This window comes from Anopheles ziemanni, chromosome X (genome assembly GCF_943734765.1).
Source record: "Anopheles ziemanni chromosome X, idAnoZiCoDA_A2_x.2, whole genome shotgun sequence".
Taxonomy (NCBI): domain Eukaryota; kingdom Metazoa; phylum Arthropoda; class Insecta; order Diptera; family Culicidae; genus Anopheles; species Anopheles ziemanni.
In genome coordinates this window covers 897317-916268 of record NC_080707.1, presented here as the reverse complement: position 1 = coordinate 916268, position 18952 = coordinate 897317, and the positions used below count along the sequence as shown (strand labels likewise).

The 18952-nt window shown below is 49.5% G+C and overlaps 3 protein-coding genes across 3 annotated transcripts; all 3 read left to right on the top strand.

Annotated features, from left to right (window-relative positions):
- The first annotated feature begins 6187 nt into the window (after positions 1 to 6187).
- LOC131290953 (uncharacterized) lies at positions 6188 to 7354 on the top strand. Its single transcript, XM_058320145.1, has 4 exons — positions 6188 to 6367; positions 6450 to 6788; positions 6851 to 7165; positions 7238 to 7354. The coding sequence occupies exons 1-4, from the start codon at positions 6188 to 6190 to the stop codon at positions 7352 to 7354; spliced, it is 951 nt and encodes a 316-aa protein (XP_058176128.1).
- A 1953-nt stretch (positions 7355 to 9307) lies between these two features.
- On the top strand, positions 9308 to 11351 carry LOC131290431 (sodium-independent sulfate anion transporter-like). The gene is made up of 3 exons (XM_058319584.1): positions 9308 to 9644; positions 9755 to 10483; positions 10558 to 11351. Exons 1-3 carry the CDS (start codon positions 9308 to 9310, stop codon positions 11349 to 11351), a joined length of 1860 nt encoding a protein of 619 aa, XP_058175567.1.
- A 4839-nt stretch (positions 11352 to 16190) lies between these two features.
- LOC131290428 (putative fatty acyl-CoA reductase CG5065) lies at positions 16191 to 18126 on the top strand. Its single transcript, XM_058319582.1, has 4 exons — positions 16191 to 16814; positions 16916 to 17231; positions 17316 to 17448; positions 17535 to 18126. The coding sequence occupies exons 1-4, from the start codon at positions 16191 to 16193 to the stop codon at positions 18124 to 18126; spliced, it is 1665 nt and encodes a 554-aa protein (XP_058175565.1).
- Positions 18127 to 18952: the final 826 nt, after the last annotated feature.

Genomic DNA, 18952 nt, shown 5'->3' with positions numbered 1-18952 from the left:
CACAAGGGAATGATAAAAGAAGTCTTGTCGAATGAGAATTTCTGAACAGCGCAGGCAAAGAAAATCCCATTTATAGGAAAACAAAAACCCAAAAGTAGTACTACAAATTCAGGAAAAACAGACTAACGCTCTCAAACACATACCACACACACACACACACACAAAAGCACGCGCGCACGCACGTAGACAAACGCGACAAGAACAAAACAACAAAAGAAGATTGACCAAAGGTCTTGCATGCATTTAATCGTTAAGTGTAGGTTGTTTTCCCTTTTTGGTATATATATATATATATTTTTTTTTGCTCTTTAAGTAATGATTATTATAATTTTACGTTACGTTAGTGTCGCCTAAACTCGATAGGGAACCTTTCGGACACTCCGCTTTCTCTCCCGCCCTTCACGCCCTTTCTATTACACGTACAACATGCAGCGAGTGGAGCTTAGATGGAAAAGCAACTTATATGAACTCGATTGGCATTTTGTTACGCCCTACTAAGCATAAGAAGAATGTGCACGTGTTTGTGTATGTGTGTGTATGTAATTTAGGGACACTTTGACGGACACATGAAATAACGTGATGGAAAAGTGTCCTTCCGTTCCTTTCTCTTTCTCGAAAACACTTATTTCCTTTCTAGAGGGCAACGCGTATATTAGTGTTAGTTAAGTGCAGCACCAAGTCCCTTTTTCCTACTTCTTACTCTTTTTCTTTGCGAATGAGTTTGGCAACGGGAGCGAGTAAGTGTCGATCAATGTTCTATTTCAACGAGAAAACTGGAACACGGATAGGGACACGCTAGTAGACGAATCGAAACGTTAGCCAGCTGCGTGTGCGTGCGTGAGTATGCCCAAAGAGAAACACAGCACGCCAACAGGCAATATCAGACACAAACCGCAGTAGGGCATAAAGTAGAAACATGAACAAACGGGGAATCCAAAAGACTAGGACACGAAAGAGGATCAATCGAAAGGAAAACAGGTATTGGGGAGGGAGAGAGAGAAAGAGGGCGCAAAAAGGGCAGCATCCGGTTTGTGCGTGCGTGCTAGTGTGTTGTGTGTGTGTGTATGTGTGTGCGAATGGGTGGGGCGTGAGTGGGAGCTGCTGGGGTTTAGTTTTTCTATATAAGAGTCAAATCCATACGTGCAATAGCGAGAATATCTTCAAGTTTGTTACATCTGATTATTTTTATTCTAATTATATTATTCTTATTATACACGATTATTATTATTTTAGTGCTAGTGTAGAACTATTCGATTATCACACGGCTGAGCCTCTCTTCTTCCCCATTCACGTTATAGTAACACACACACACACACACACACACACGCATAGACACACCAGGCATACATACAATTGAGCAAGACACAACATAGCAAACGTAATGGCATATAGTGGTAGGATGCCTTAGAGGATGGAAAGGATTTTAATGGAAATGGGAGCACCAGGAGGTAGTCATACACACACATACACACACACACGCACACACATACATAAAAACATACAAACAGCAAAGCATACTAAAGCCGAGCCTTTGGCGGAAGTCTCTCATAGTGTAGACGGATGTTAAAAAAAAAATAAGCGAAAGTGGAAGGTTCGCAAAAGGATGCAACCTGAAGAATCTAAGCGAGTTAAAAAGTACGGAGGGAATGTGTGCTTTATTATTTTATTATTATTAACTTTTTTGGTAACGATTAACCGCAAGCAAAGCAAACAACAAACGAATGCAAAAAAAGGTGGAAAGGGAGATTAGTTTAGGGATGGACGAAAGCTAACCTTTGGGGGGAGAAACACACTGTGCCGTTGTGTTTTGAATGTTTGAGTGGTTGTGCGTATCTGTCGTTAGTAAATCGTGCGCGGAAAGCCTAGCTGGTAAGGAAACATTAATAGGAAATTGTTTTTTTAATTAATTCTGCTGCCGAGAAATGTTGGGGGCAGTTGGGGTTCAGTCGAGACCATCATTATCATCAAATATGTGCCTTAGTAGTAGCAAGCCGGGAGAGAAACGTTGCTGTTGGGTTGCTGTTATTGGTAACGAAATGAATTAGGAAATAGAGGAGTTTCCACGAAAGTAAAATGAAGCGTGGCGGAGGATGAGATATACATACACGTTTGTTTTATGTGGAGGAAAAACCGAAGATAAAACAAAAACAGAACTAACGTGGTGTCAAGTGGAAGGATCAGGTGTTGTAATTGATTTTATGCAAATTTTAAACGTAATACTAGGGGAAAGCAGCAGCGGGGCGAAGGGAACATGATAGCTAACCTCCACGCCAGTGTTAGCAGCAGAGCTTTAGCAAAGAACGGCGGAAGTAGGAACGGAAAACAGAGCTCAGTCATAGTTGTGTTGAAATTGTTTTAAGAGAAGCGATACAAGCCAGCAAGCACGAAACGAAAACAAAAACAAAAAACCGGGCGTAAAAACTCACTTCTAGCAGGCAAACTTATTTGCGTAATAAAGAGCGAACCACAAACTTTAGAGAGGTATATATACATACTAATATATATGTATATAGTTTCATAAACAAATACATATACAGCATATATAAACGTACTCCTATAGTGCAGCTTGTTTTTCCTTTCCCTTGAGTATTATGCTACGTTTTATACATATTTGCCGAGCGATTGTTTTTGAATGCAATGTTTATCTATTTTGTAAAGCGTATATCAGAATGAAAGCATGCACAAAACTTCGATCATTTGACGGCAATAGCCGTCTATTTTATCTGGAGTGCATTTGGTGCATGAAAAATATGAACATTTTTTCAAATGTATTTTCTTCAAAACTAACAGACTTCCGGATTCCATCTGGAGGGTACCAGCGATCCGGCAAAAGCTACCTGTCCGTCTCGGCTACGTATCGAAAATAGAATTTCCCGCAGAGAATGTGGCGTACATCTGGAGTTTACCTCCTCCTCGGGCCTTTGAAGTCTTCCGCTAGGGCAACTTAGACGGACAACGGAGGCGAACGTACCTACGACAACGGACGAAAAAGTGTCCAAAAATTTTTCCGTACCAGCCCCGGGTTCGGAATGCTGCACTCTCCCTTCGGAGGGAGATGTTTTCCGCCTGCGGATTGCACATTCTTCACCTCCCAAGTGGGAAGGGGGTGCTCTATTAATAGATTTGGAAAACAATTTTATTGACGGTTGGGTTTGTTTTTTCCCCATTCCGTTGGAATGCTTTATTGCATCTTTATTTCGCCGCGTGAGTCACTCGCGGTGTGTTTATATTCCTCCAACGACATGACACCTTATAAATTGTCGTTTGAAAATAAAATCTTAATCATGCACGAATGCCACCTGAACGGATGCACACGTACTGCCTATGCATTTATGTGCCATCGAGCATACAAACACACACACATGGCATGGGAGAAAATTGGGAGACATTGCCCAGCAAACCCCGAAATGTATTCCCAAACCTGTGTGTTGATTATTTCTGTAAGCCACATAATATTTTGGAAAATGGAATTTTAACCAAGCTAAGTTCCGATCGCCCCTGATGGCGTTTCGGAATGCAATAACAATTTCACAAGCATCACCACACCAACGCTCCGGAGGCATTTTCCCGATGTCGTCAAGTGTGAGTTGTGAAAAGTTTTCTTCTCTAGCCTACTCTCATTTCATTTTTCCATTGAAAGAAAAACCTGCGATCGTCACGTGCCGTGATAATATGATGGGCACGCGTGTAGGTGTTTGTGTCTGTTTGATTCGATATTTCCATCCTCCGCCGGAAAGAAAAAAAAACGGTGGCGCGACGAAGAGTGCCGTGCGTGGGTCGGCGCTGGAAAGGGAAAAAAAACACAAGGAAAACCTCGGCCCGGGAAAAGGACGCAGGCGCAAGCCTCGTACCGTCGTCTATGTCTTCATATCGATGCATGCGCGCGTGCGCCAATCGTGGCCTTTCTGCCGAACGTGTCGGTGTAATCACACCACGGCACAGTGGTTAACCGGGATGGACAAAACCCGCAATACCTCCGGCACATTTGGGAAATTGGGAACATTTTGGAGCAAATTATTTTAGAGTCTTTATCGCTTGCAATAAAATGGATATGAAATTTTGACAATATAATTTTCGCAGGTGTGTGCGCATTTTTGTCCCGAAAAAGATGTCAATCGAACGCCGTGACAACCTGATGCACCCGGTGGACGATGACACCGGTCGGTGCGGCTCAGTCGACGTCGGGCACATTCCACCATTCAGCATTCGGTACCCTCCACACATACGCACACTATCCGCCTTCCCTCAAGGACCCCGGACCCGGGACGGACAACAGCGCCGAAGAAAGCTACCGAAAGCAGACAGACTCAGTAGCGGAGCACTAGTGGCGCAGTTTGGTTCGTCCGGTTGGTTCGGTTGCGGCTTCGGAACAGGCAGGCACACACAAACACACACCCACCACACCTCACCAGCCCGGGAAACGCGCGCGCGGCCATACCGAAACCGTGATCCGGAATTCCAGTCAACAAAAGAGCGTGGAGCCGCAAGCCGTGGTGAGTACAGCAGCCTGGAGCTTCAACAATTCGCTTCGATGAGAAGCGTTATGTACCACCGAGTAAGGGGGAAGAACATTGACATCCGAAAGAAACATCCTCAGTTCCAGCCCATCGGAGGAACATCGGAGCCACTGCAATACACCACAGTGCGGTTACTGGTTTTTCTTGCTAGCACAACCCGAACCGTGCGGAAGTGTATGGTCCGGGAAAACTTGTACAAAAACTGGGAAAACAAGCATAAATGAATCGCAATCAACCGAGGAAAACGCAAAACCGATTCAAAAGGGAAAGGTTACCAAATCTTATCCTGTGACCGCTCGTGTATGTGCATTGGTTGGATGTCTTAAAGATCTAGTGTGTGACAGATGCCTGCGCGAATGCGAGTGTACTTCAGGCCTACGTGCTACAGATTGACGTATAAACGAACCGAAATGGACCAACGGCATTAGAATCCCCAAAAAGGGCTTTAAAAGCGAGCGAGAAAATCTGAAGGACTAAGTTCTGAGCGGCACAAATAACCGGCATCGTGTGCTTATGTGAGTTCCGTGCCTTGCTATCAGGCACCGCGGTCACCGGTGTCTTGCGTGAGTGCGTCCGTTCGCCTACCGTATTTTTTTTCGGAAATCGGGAGCGCGGAAAATTGGGGACCCTAAAAATAGCGACCACATGCCCACACGGCACGGACTCGACACACGGACGGGCGGTTCGAAATTGGGTGAAATTTTGAGCAGGAACGGAGAGGGGAGGACGTCTCAGGTGCACCGAGACACCGAGGTTTAACGGACTGTGTGCAGGAAGGTTCTGGCCCATTTAGACAGCGCAAACCCTCCCGCCGAGTGCACCATAAAGGTGGATGCATGTGGTTTGGAGGTAGAGAGGAGAAGGGGAAGAAGATGGGGGTGAATTAAGCCGGCATATGTGTCGCCAATTGCGGAAACCCCTAGCGACAACCGTCCGTCATTACTCTAACTCCGTCATCCAATTGCAGACGGTAAAAATTGAAGTTAGCTTGAGAAAGGCAGAATGTCAGGAAGTCTACCTGTAAGTCGGAACAGTGAAGGGAAAGTGCAGGCAATTTCGTTCTTTTGACAATGCACATGTCTTTTTAAGGTTGGTTTTTGATGGGGATCGCAACGGTTTCATATCTTCTATCTCTGTCTGTAACACATGGTAGGCTGGTAGGAAGATGTGTTTTGCCGAATTCCGAGCAGAACACAGCACGCTATAAATAGAGCACGGGACACAACATGGCAGATGGGATCGCGGAACAAAGCAGCAACAACGGTGGTGAGGGATGGGAGGAGAGAGAGCTCTCCGCTCTTGCCAAAAAGAAAAACATCTAACTAAAACCCAAATCGGCGCACGACTGAGGCGTGACGGTTTTAAAGGTGACAACTCGTGCCGGTTGTGAGCGTGGCAATGCCCTCCGGGTAGGAACTGGCGTAGAAGTAACGGGATGACATAGAGTCAAACATTCTGGCGAAACTAGAGTATAGGAGAGACAGAGAAAAACGACAGAAGGAGTACTACGCCATTTAGTAAAACTAAGTGGGTGTCAAACCGAATATCCAAATTACAGGCATCCAAGGTATGGCCGTAGGTTTTACTCATGTTGGGTGTCTCTTCCACCACCAGGAACTCAAGGAGGTGATACCAGTGCGGAATAGAAGTCTTCAAACCCGGTACTAGCAATGTCAGATACCGAGGCGGAGTTGGCACACGCCAGCACAAACGGAGGCCCAACCGCAAACGGTTCCTCCCCTCACCTGCTTCCCTCACAGAAGGTCCTCGAGGAGGAAGAAGCGGAGCGACTGGCGGAGGAGGAGCGAAAGCGCAACCGCGAGCCCCCGATCATCTTCAACGAAGTTGACGTGAGTAGCTAGATGAAGGTCCGATCCCCGTTTCGAAACATTAAATTCCTAACTGTGGGTTTCCGGTCCGGTGTGTCTACAGTCGAAGCTCGAGTTGGAACGGCTGGTAGACTTTGTCGACGGTAAGCTGTCTGAGGAGGAGCAGGAGGCTGTCGACCAGTTGCACCAGTATCTGCTACTCGGCGAAGGTGCCTGGACGTTCGGTGACTGCTTCCTAGTGTTCGTGGGCCGCATCTTCCGCGACCAGACGTGCTTCTCCACGGACGTGCGCGTACATCTGCTGCGAGCGCTGGCAAACGCCGCGCTCAAGGAAGACATCATTCTGCTACTACACCAGGACCGCAAGGAGCACGTTCTGATGAACTTTGCCCAGGACATCGACCGACACCCACCAGAGGAGCAGCAGTCGATCGCACTCTTCGTAAGTATCACGCCGTACCGAGAGGAAGATTACTATTCAGCTTACTACTATCGCTTCTACAGATGTGTAACCTGTTCGAGAACAACAACGCATCGGAGTGGCTACTGTATATCTCCGAGTGGAGCTACAATGGTCAGACGACATCCAACATTCGGGCGACGACGAAGGTGGCGGTCCACTGTCTGCTCGCCACCTGTCCCCGCCTGCTGGACATCGGGACTGCGCTGGTGCACAACATCGCCTGCAAGGAGGTGAAAACGGTCGTGTTCGACGACGTCGCGGTCGAGATCTCGATGGCGCTACTACAGTTCTTCAACAGTTCGCCGACCGAGGAGCACCTGTTCCGCACGATGAAGGCGCTGGCGAAGTTCGTGCAGGCAAGTACCTCCGAGCCAGACACCGATAGCGAAGTGCCCACCAGGCTAATCAGGATCCCCTTTTTCCAACAGGTTTCGCCGGATGTGCCGCAGTTCGTGCAGATGATCGGACCGCACCCAAAGAACTTCAAGGGCAAAAGCGAACGGGTGGATGTACTGATCGACCAGATCAGCAAGAAGATACGCTGAGCAGGTCGCGTACAGTACTGCTACATCCAGGTGCACCGTCCATAACGGATCGGTTGCACTGGCCTACCCGTTGTTCTAAATTTACCCAACTCGCCACCACCCCGCATCACTGCGCACGTTTGCGTAGGTTGATCTACTTGGTGTGGGCGTGAACTCCAAAGAGGTTTCAACACACGGTGCACTGACGGCAAGCATTTCGTTTTCTTGCGTTTATTTTCTTTTTGTTTTGTTCCATAACCTATCATAAAATTGGCCTTTCCGCACTAGCTGGATCCAAAAAGGCAAAAACGCATGCGGCAGATAAGATGCCGGCAAACTAGATTTAAATCCCAACACTTAAACAAAAATAGCTGAAAATGAAAAGATAAGGAAAGAGGGAGAGAGAGTGCATTGAGATGAAAACAAGGTACAAACGTGCAGTTACACCTTCCATCAGGACGGGGGCGCAGGACCAGTAACGATTGCATTAGTTCACTGTGAGGCAGCAGCATTTTTAATTTTTCGTCTCATCTACTCTTTGCCCTTACTTAGTACTTGGTTTCGATTCTAGAGAATAGGTGTTTACATCTTTCCTTCTCTTGATGTTGGTGCGGACACTCTAGACGCTTTCCAACGGAGATGTTTTGAGTTTTGAAGAATGGCCCATTTGTCATATTTCTAACATATCTAAACGATCAGCACAGCAAGGCTTTGGCTGCTGTCGTAGATCTTCTTCTTAGTTTTTCAGATTCGATCGGGCGCTTATGTAGAAGGGTAGTGAAATTAAATTGCAGTTAAAAGAAGGAAGCAAGCGACAAGCAGCTTTTATCAAGATTGATACTATATAAAGAGACACAAAATCGCTAGATGAAACATACAAAAATTAAGACGAAGACCGACAATGAAGAAGAGGAGAAGTTACAGTAACCTTTAATTACGTACAATAAATAGATGATGTGAAAACAGTATGGTGTGCGTTCGTAATTCCCAATCATCAGATAAAATCTAACAAATACTGAGAAAGAAAAATGTCTAGAACGCAAGAGTTAACCGAGATACTTCAGGGTCGACAGTAGCATCTTTTACGCACCTGCCCAAACAGTGACACTACCCTCGATATCGCGGCACATACGCACACGCACAGTAGCACTGATTTAAAACGCATATCAACCAACAAGAAAACGGAGAAGCGAAGGACGAAGGGCAGATTATAGACCCTAACCTCAATTTGCTGTCCATTAGATGCAGTTCCGGGAACGTCGGTGCATTGGCTTCATTAAACGTACACTAATCTGAAAGCATTGAGGGTGTGGAATGATGGTAAGCCAAATGTGCATATGATAAGCAGTGATAAAGTACAAGAGGATAGAATCTGGGCCAGTGAAGCTGCGCCACGGTGTCACGAGATGTGCGGGAGGAGATTTTCATTGTAGATATCATGCACAGTAGAGCAAACAGGCTACGATGGTATCTGTTTGCTCCAGTCGTACTCTCGGCTATGTTTTGCTCAATCGCACCTGTGCAGTGTAAGGAGAAGAGGAAGGAGGAAGTATCTTTATCTCCGTTTGCTCGAAATTGGATCTCACCCCTTAGGGCACAGCGTATCAGTACGGCAGCAGAAGCAGCGAGTGCCGAATTAATCAACAATGAGGTGTTCAATTGGGTGACACTTTCCCGCGAGTTCAACAGCCTGCTCAGTATCAAACCAGAGGGTCGGCGGTAGCCGAAGTTTTTCGCCCAGGGATTTGCTACACCCAAAGGGTCTGTGTCCTTCAGTATAACAGAGTGGTGTCCGGGAGCAAATCTGCTGCATGAAGTGAAGCTAACTGGAGCAATCAAATTTCATATGGCAACATTGAAGGTTTGGACTTTAACGAAGTGAAAAGGTTGGTGAAATATACACAAAAACAAAGTAAAGTGAATGTATGACAACCAGGCAGGTGATTAATGAAAATCAATCTATTCTGGTACAGAATGGTGCACGAGGAAGAAGAACTTCGCTATCTGCGAGGTGATGCGGAAACACAGTCCGCCACAATCAACCCTGCTGGGCGCTCCGGAAAAGAGGTCCCTCTGTCACCACCCGGTTCCGATGTCAACTCGGAGTCCTGGATACGCCGAGGATTACACTTTTGTTCGCCCACGAGACGAATACCGATTTTGTCCTGGATCCGACGGTATGACAGTGAGGATTTCATCTCTGATCTTATTGCTGGCATAACCCTCGGACTGACGATGATCCCGCAGAGTATCGCTTACGCTACCATAGCGGGACTTCCCACACAGTACGGTCTCTATGCAGCTTTCATGGGTGAGTTAGTGAATGGTTCTCCTAATGGTTTTTGTTATTTCAATATAATGAGGTACCTCGACAAAGAGCATGAGAGTTCCCGGTAACTAATTCCTCTTCCCTTGGACCAGGTTCGCTGGTGTACGTGTTTTTCGGTACGGTGAAGGAAGTCTCCATTGGTCCGACCAGCCTGATGTCACTGCTGACCTTACAGTACACTGCCGGACGCCCTCCCGGCTACGTGATAGTGCTTGCGTTCGCCTCCGGATTGGTCGAACTGGCAATGGGTATCTTCCGGCTGGGGTTTCTCGTGTGCTTAATCTCGGCGCCCGTCACATCTGCGTTCACCTCCGCCACAGCCCTCATCATCATTGGCGTCCAGCTGCGCAATCTGCTCGGCATTCCCCGGCTGGCTACCGGCGATGGTGGATTCTTCGGGACGGTGATGAATGTGCTGGGCAGGCTCAATGAGGCCAAATTGGGTGACACTGCGCTTGGCGTTTTCTGCATCGTGCTGCTGATCGCCCTCCAGCAGCTACCCAAGTGCGCTCCGGCCAGGGGCTACCCGTTTTTGCGTCGCACGCTGTGGTACGTGTCGCTTGCCCGCAATGCGCTGGTGGTTCTCGCATCGGCCATTCTCGCCTACCATCTGTCAGCATCTTCCGCTGACGGTTCGGTGCCTTTTCGACTGTCCGGCAACGTTGAGCCTGGCTTGCCTTCGTTTGAGTGGCCGATGCGAGGAGTTACCGTCGGCAACACGACCGTTCCCTTCCTCGAAGTCACCGCGCAACTTGGGAGTGGTCTGCTGCTTGTGCCCCTAGTGGCTGTCCTGGCGAATGTAGCCATCGCCAAAGCGTTCGGTAAGCTTGGTGTACCCTAGAACCCTCATGAACTACCATCCGGACTTGTCCCTTCTTCTTTGCTTCTTCACCAGCCTCGGAGACGGTTGTCGACGCCACTCAAGAACTTTTGGCGCTTGGACTCTGCAACTTGGTAGGCTCGTGCTTCCGCGCCATGCCAACCACCGGTGCCTTCACACGGTCCGCCGTTAGCCACGCCAGTGGTGTCCGTACGCCCCTCTCCGGCCTGTACTCGGCCCTCCTCACGCTGCTCGCCCTCGGAGTCCTCACGCCCTACTTCTACTACATTCCGCGGGCCACCCTCGCCGCCGTACTGATCGCCGCCGTCACCTCCATGGTGGACTTCGGAATCGTGCGCCGACTTCCGCGTCCCCCACGCCACTCACCCGCCGATCTCCTCTCCTGGACGCTCTGCTTCGCCGTGTGTCTGATCCTGGGCGTCGAGCTGGGACTCCTGTGCGGGATGGGCGTCAGTCTGCTCGAACCTCTGAGGCACTCGGTGTGGCCGCGTGCCGACTGTACCACCGAAACCGATCCCACCACCGACACCCGCTACCGCCGAATCCGTCCGCGTAACGTGCCAGCCCTGCTCTACCCCGGCGTCGACCGACTCCGAAAGCTCGTGCTGGCCGAGGCGCATCGTCAGCTGGCCGATGTATCCGGAACTCCCGGCGTCACGTTGCCGTTGCCACTCGTACTCGACTGCGAGCGTCTCGTGGCGCTAGACTTCAGCTCCGCCCGTGCCCTTCGGGAGCTCACCCAGCAAGTACACCAACTCGGGGGCACCCTGTACCTGCGAGACGTACCTTCGGCGTGGCGCAGCTCCCTGCAGCTCACCGAAACGACCTACGGTCTTGCCATACCCTAATGTCCATACGCCCAAAACCCTGTGCGGATGAACGCGATCAGCAATTTGTATGGCAATCTTTCTAGTTCCAAATCTGCATCTTTAGTCCTATGAGTCCTAGAGCTTTAAACAGTGAACCTAACTATGAATGTTTAATAAAATTAAATTGTTTTAACATTAAGTAAAACATACGCTTGCCATATAGTCTTGGTTAGAACTAATTTGGACAAGCCAGAAATAATCACCTATGATGATAGTTTGAGCCCATGTTTTGATACCTTCCAGTTTTTTATTTTTGCAGCCTAAGAACTCTTTTACTGCCAATGCTTTAGGTTACATTTGTATGCAAGCGGAGGCATTTGTTAAAATAGATCACTCGTGTTTCTCCACCGGTTGAGATACGCTAGTTTGTGGTTGTGTGGGTGGAAAAACAGGTGAATTAGTCCGGTGCAGCAGCCAACGTGCATAACGCAGGAAACACACATATAGCTTTTGCTTTCTATGCCCACCCCTGCGTTCCCCCCCCCCCCCCGCGCTTTGCCCTGCAGCTAACATAAAATGCAACAGAAAGAAAGCACTAGAGAACGAGTGAAAGAAATTGAAGGAAAAGGTAACACCAACGTGTGCATTTGATGCACTTCTCCCCCCCTCCAGTGCGAGGGGGTTGTGGTGCCCCACTGGTTGGCATAGGCGATGCACCACTACCACCCCACTCCCCAAGTCAGCGGAGGTGCAAGTGCATGCTTTGTGCAATCATCTCCACAATTCGGGGTGGGGGTGAAAATAAATTATGTTTAGGCAAAAAAAACCCAGGCAAACACCATCCAACAGCCGATCATTCAAAACGCCACTAAACCATGGGTAAAAGTTGCATCAAACTCCGAATCTGTGTTGCAGGAATCGCGAGGGGGGAGGGGGGGGGGGGGCGGACTTTGCACTTTGATGCACTTTTGCGTCAAAAGGCAGTTTTGTGGGTTTTACCTTTCTTTTCTTTTTTCGTTTCTATTTTCAAATCGATCGTTTTAATGCACACGTGTCCAGTGCGGCGTCAAATATACAGTGGCCCGGATTCATACAAGTACACATAAGATTATAGATGTAAGATCTTCGCCTGATTATCTTCAATTACAATTAATACATTAATTATTATTTATAGTTAGAAAATTAGTAAAATCCCTTATATGGATTTGTCTTCACCTGAACGTAATGTTTGCCAAAATACTCGAAGAAAAGGAAGGTTGCACTTAACAACATTTCAGCCACTGTAAATGTGATTTTCCTTCACTTTTCAATAAACCATGGCTATGTGAATGTGTATGCGCAACTGAAAGGGCTCTTTTGCCAAAAGTTGCCAATCATTCGTAATCGTGTAGGCTCGCAGCAAAAGGCCTATGGAGGGTCAGCTTAAAGTTGGAGGCAGATTTCTGACACTCGGCCAGCCCAAACCAAGTACCTCTTTTCACAGAGAATTGTCTACTGTTTGCCTAACGAAGAAGCCGGCCCAAGTTGGTAATGTTGTTTGCTAACGCATCCTTATGGATGTTAACTCAATGATGCCCATGTCTGCAGCGCTAGCGTCTGGGAATGGTCACCATTTCGCCATCACTTCCTTCCCAAGGTCACTGCGCCATGTCCTTTGGGCAGCAATTTCCCGCCGGAAAGTATGGAGCGGTTTGTGGCCCGCATGGCGACGATGCAGCGCAATTAAAAGGCAGTTTAGAGTGAAAGACCGAAGAAGCTGGCAAATCTTGGTCAACAAACTCCGCCAAGAACGTTCGCCAAGCACGTTACACAGTTCAACCGCCTCGGGAAGAGACACATTGCTGCAATGGTCGAAGGTTGGGTAAGAGGTGAGAAAGGAGGACGGCATGAAAACGAAGAAATCGATCTACACATCAGACACCAGATGCGCCAAAACCGTCCAAATCCGTACCGCAGGCGCTTAGAAACCAAGTACGTGAACGACGGCGAGCGAGCAGCAGAATAAATGAATGTGGCGTGAACGAAAAGTTAGGGTTTTCTCGTACAAGGGAGGGTGGACGGCGGGGGTGAGTGGAAAGCAGCAGCACCAGGAGTGGAGTAATGCGTAGCTAGGGACAACACTTGGAATCCGATATTTCATTTCATCTAGATCACACGTCTCCGTCATCAACAGCCTGATGTTTTGAGCCTGCGAACGTGTTGGATGCCGTGTGCGTGTTGTGTTTCATTAATGTTTCCATCCATCTAGGCCCTCCCTTAGCCTTTTAGCCTTTGTTCAGAACTTAGAACCATCAACTATTATCCAACCATATGGTGAGTGTTGACTCCTATTGTACAACAGGAAATCGCCATAACGCCATATAAATCCATTTTTATCCAATTACCAAAAATGTTGTCTCTACTTTGACGACTTTTCCTTCTATCAACAGGTCACTAAAATCTGCATATTTATGCTTGTTTAATTATTTACGTTTAAGTACTCATGCAGACACGCGGCGGAGATTAGGAGTTTTTGGCTTGAGCAGAAGTGAAGAAACACGCTCGCCGCCGCAGAAGGCGACTTTGCGCCCGAGGTGGAAAAACAAAAACTGGTTTTGTTTTTCCTCCGCGCTCGAAAAAGGCTTTCTTTCGCACGCAGCGTCGAGGCGCCGGCGGACGGCAGCGTCTGCAAGTGGCTGCGTATCCCGTGCATGCAATAGTGCATAATGCAACCGCGAGCGATCGGGCGCTGCTTTTTTCTTTTTTTCTTTTCTTTTTTTTTGGGTGGGAGATGGCGTGCGCAAAGAAGGGTGGTTGAATGTGTGGCTTCGGGTGGCATATTTCGCGGACCCTCCCCGAGGGGCCCACTGCGGCCCAGGTGCGGGCTTGCTGCAACGGTGCACCCGGTCGGTGCGGTCAGTTAAGTTTCGGAGCGCGCCACAAACGGATCGGCGTCCATCACCCCAGAGGCGTCCTCACCAGCGAGGAGGAGAGTCGAGTACGACGGCCCCCAAACGTACCCACAACCCGCTACCCCCGACCCGCCGGAGAAAACCCCCGTTTTCCCGTGCAAGTGTGACGCTTCCGAGCGAACTACAGAGTGAGTGTGGTGTGATAAAAGAAACAAACCAACAGGGTTGCCTGATAAGACGGGGGAAAGAGGCAGATGCGAGGGAAGGATTGAGTGAGAGTGACGGGGAAGTAAGGGGGCAGTGGAGTGAATGTAGTCCCGGGCTACGAAAGCCAAAGGGACTCTGGCGCAAGTGTGTTAGAAAGACTGTCCCGAAGGGATCACGCGAACTACACACCGGACAGACATTGCATGCCTCACATAGATCGGCAGTTCATCTAGCGACACCCATCAACCAATCACTAAGCATCAGGATGTGGAAGATTTGTTCCAAAACCGAACTACCGATTGCCTATCAACCCGCAACCTGTCATGATATCAGTGCCTCATTAGTGGATCTTTTCACCTGAAGTCTACGTTCACCCGTGACCTGGTCCCTGGGCATATCTTGTACCAAATTAAAGAAGAATAGGTACTGGTAGGATCTCCCAGAGTCCAAACCCACAGTGCAATAAGGTTATTGCAAGCCTTAACAAGAGTCTGTTTGGAACACAAATTGTTGTCAAAGGGTACAGATCCAGAATCGATTACTGAATCGCCCAGAAAGTGTGGTTTTGTGGCACCAGCAAGAACTTTCCTTCGGGTTCGGGACGCACGGGAGCAACCCCATCTCGCCAACCATGTTTGCCTCTTTGCTACACAGCACCACCAAGCTCCCGGTTATACAACCGGATCGACATCCAGTGCTTACGCTCTTCGCGCTTTGCGCAGAGGGGATTTGGGCATCAGCAACGATTATGGCACCGGGTTCCTTGGCGCGAGGAAAATGTAACGCACCGCACTCGTCCTCGTCCTCGTCCTCGTCCCCGGGGGCAGATTCTCGAGCCGTACGTACGTGCCCGGTTACGGGTGCACTCTCTTCTGCAATGGCCTGCCTGGCTGGCTGGCTGGCTAGCTGATGTGGTGTTGGCTTTCCCAGACCGTTACGCAACATTCCAACCCGTCGAGCACAGAGGCGTACCTAGCGTAACAGAGCTGCAAGTCCTGCGCAAGCTACTGGCCACTAACGGCGAACGGCATTAGAAATGCAGTGCCACTGCAACAAGGGTGGGCAGGAGGGTGCATGGGGGAACCAGCCCGCTTGTGTGGGGATCTCGTTTGCACGTACTGCACGCTGGGGTGGCTGGAATTGCCATTTCTTTTCAGGCTGATACCAGAAGTCCGCTTTCTTCTTTGATGCTACGATTGCTAACCGGTCCAAAGTTGCATGGCTTGAGCAAGCCGGGGGAATCCAGGGAGGAGCGAGGAAGCGGAGGTCCGTACTTGAAATGTGGGACATAAATAGATAAAATAATAACCAGCATGGTCGGGACGGGCTGATTGAGTTGAACGTGCGACCTCAATCGCAACGCGCGAAGGAATATTAGCGACACCTCTCGGTGGATAGGTTTCCGATGGTTGACAGATAAACTAGATAGCCCGATGAGCTCCAGAATCGTCTCCCATAACAACACGACGTTAATGAGGCTATGATTATTCGAACAAACAAAACAACGCTCGGCAAAGAGTGATGAATTCCTAATCTCAGCAAAAGCATCTTACCGGTTCAGTTCATTACCCGTTGACCGTGAAAAGCTCCGAACACGAGCTCATATGCGCCGAAGCACGAAGGTCAATTTGTGGGACAACACGCTAATTCTTTTCCCGATTTTCAGCGATTCGAAACCCGCCGAGGCTGGGTTGAGATTCACAGATTCCACGGTATCCTCGCGAGAGATTCTAGTACACGGAGCATCCTCTAGCAGTTGGCGAACGAAGGGATCCCTAAAATGATCGTGAAAAGCTTGGAAAGCACCGTCTCATCGGTGTTGAGCCTTAAGCGGCCGGCTCTGATAGCGCACGGTGAGCAGGTGCGCCCGAAAGACGCTCGGCCGCTGGCCGTGATCGACGAGAACAATAACGAGTTCCTCCCGAGCGTCGGCGAGGACCTGGAGCTCGTACCCGAGCCGGCCACCACGGATACGCTACGACCGTTCTACGATGGTAAGAGCGTGTTCGTGACCGGTGGCACCGGGTTCCTCGGTAAGGTGCTGATCGAGAAGCTACTGCGCGCCTGCGAGGGCCTACGCACCATCTACATCCTACTGCGCCCGAAGCGAGGCCTCACCAGCGAGCAGCGCTACAAGGAGTTCGTCCGGCATCCGGTGTTCGACCGGCTGCGCAGCAAGACGCCCCAGCTCCTCGAAAAGCTGGTGTGCGTCGGGGGCGATATCTCGCTGCCGCTTCTTGGACTGTCCGAGCGCGACCATCGCACACTGCTCGACCAGGTGCAGGTGGTGTTCCACGTCGCGGCCACCGTGCGCTTCAACGAGGGACTCATCGAGGCCGCACTGCTTAACACGATCGGCACCAAGCGACTACTGGACCTTTGCGCCAACATGCAACAGCTACAGGTGAGTACTGTTCGATGTTCCCAGAACTTGCTCCAGAAGTTTGACTTAATAAAGGACATGATTGGGACTTACCGGGGTTCGATTTTCCTACCACATTGCAGAGTGTAGTCCACGTCTCGACCGCCTACAGCAACCCGTGTAGGAGCGAGGTCGACGAGGCGGTCTACCCACCGCCGATGGATCCGGAACAATTCATGCAGTGCATACAGCTGCTGCCGGGCGATGTCATCAACGCCATCGCCGGCAAGCTCCAGGGCACCCATCCGAACACCTACACGCTAACGAAGTCCATCACCGAGCAGCTCGTGGCGCAGTACGCCGACCGGCTACCGCTCTGCATCGTCCGCCCATCCATAGTGACGGGTGCGGTGGCCGAACCGTACCCCGGTTGGATCGACAACGTGTACGGCATCACTGGTAGGTAGTACCGTGTCCTCGTGGCATGGCAACAGAGCCATGGTCGAATGATTGATTGATGGTCGGATTCCTATTTTTCGGTAGGCATCATGATGGAGATCGGACGCGGTACCATCAGCAGCATAATGTGCGACGAACGGTGCACGATGGACGTCATACCGGTCGACATCGTGTGCAACACGCTGATCGCAGCCGCCTGGGAGAACGCCCAAAAAATGTAAGTGTTTTCGTATGGAGGGCGGGCCGTCCATTGTTAGTGTTTCTGCTGCGTCTGATGACGGATGAGTTTTATCCCTTTGACAGTGCAACGCCGATACGTGTGTACAACTGCACCTCGGGGCAGGTGAACGGCATCAAGTGGCACGAATACGGCCGCATAACGCAGCAGTGCGCCGTCCGCAACCCGACCAAGTACGTGATGCTCTATCCAGGCTTCCGGTTCCGCACCAACCGGCTGATGCACAAGCTGGTCGAGGTGCTGCTGCACTTCCTGCCGGCGTACCTGTTCGACGTGCTGATGCGCGCCCAGGGCGCCAAGCCGATCATGGCTAAGATCGCCAAGCGCTTCCAGAAGGCGGCCGACACAGGCGAGTACTTTGCGATGCACGAGTGGAACTTCCGCAACGATAACCTGCTCGGGCTGGGGCGGCGCGTGCGTCGAGACCGGGCCGGCGCCGACTTCCCCTGTGACGTCCAGGGGCTCGACTGGGCAGCGTACATCGAGAACTACATGCTCGGCATCAGGCGCTTCGTACTGAAGGACGAACTCGATAGCATGAGCCAGGCGCGCTCCAAACTCCAGCGGTTGCTCTGGTTCAAGCGCTTCCTGCAGCTCGGTGCGCTTCTGTTGCTGTACTACTTCTGCGGGCTCCTGTTTCGGATGCATCACATCTAGCATCTATCATCTACGGGATTGTACTGGGGAGGGCATATACATGCATAGGTGGGATGGGGAAGCCACTGCAATGGTAGAAGCGCAAAACACATCCATGTCATGTCATCATTTTTCTTCGTTATAAGTAAATTTTTGTTAAGTTTGGGGTCGAAAATAGCAAGGGTCAAACGCTGTACTACTGTATATCCTTTACTAGCACGTAAGACACCCGATTTCTTCGCGGGAACTCACATGACTAAGAGGAAACACATTCGTCTTGCTGCCCATATCATCATTGCCGGAGTTGTGGTTTCATTCTCTTTTGCTTTAAGCTGAACTTTATGAACCTTTATTTTTATACAAAGAAAGAAAGTTGGTATCTTACTCTTGATAATAATAGCACGTTGCTGTTGGCCTTTCGGATCGGACCATTATTTGTCCGTTCCAAGAGCACTTTCTATGTCGATAGCAAAACAATGGGTTTTCTTTTGTGTACAATACTTGGCCCTCCCTTTTAGCTTACCCCTATTTCTATCGATCCTGGGTAGGATGTCTTCATTCTTGATTCTTAAAGTCGAAATATCTGCATCTGCAATTTAAAACACAACCAACATTTAAACGCAATGACTAACAGCCAGTGGGAGAAGCACCGATAGCTCTTATCCTAATACATTGTGGACTTTGGAGACAGTACAGTTATTGCAGCGACTATTGCTTCACTTCGGTTGCGAAACTTGTTTTAGTATTTCCCGCGCGTGCAAGCGTATGCGACGGATGAGCGACGGGGTGAACCACCGCAGGTGAAAATAAAAGTATGGCAAACTCCCAAAAATGTTAAATAAATAAA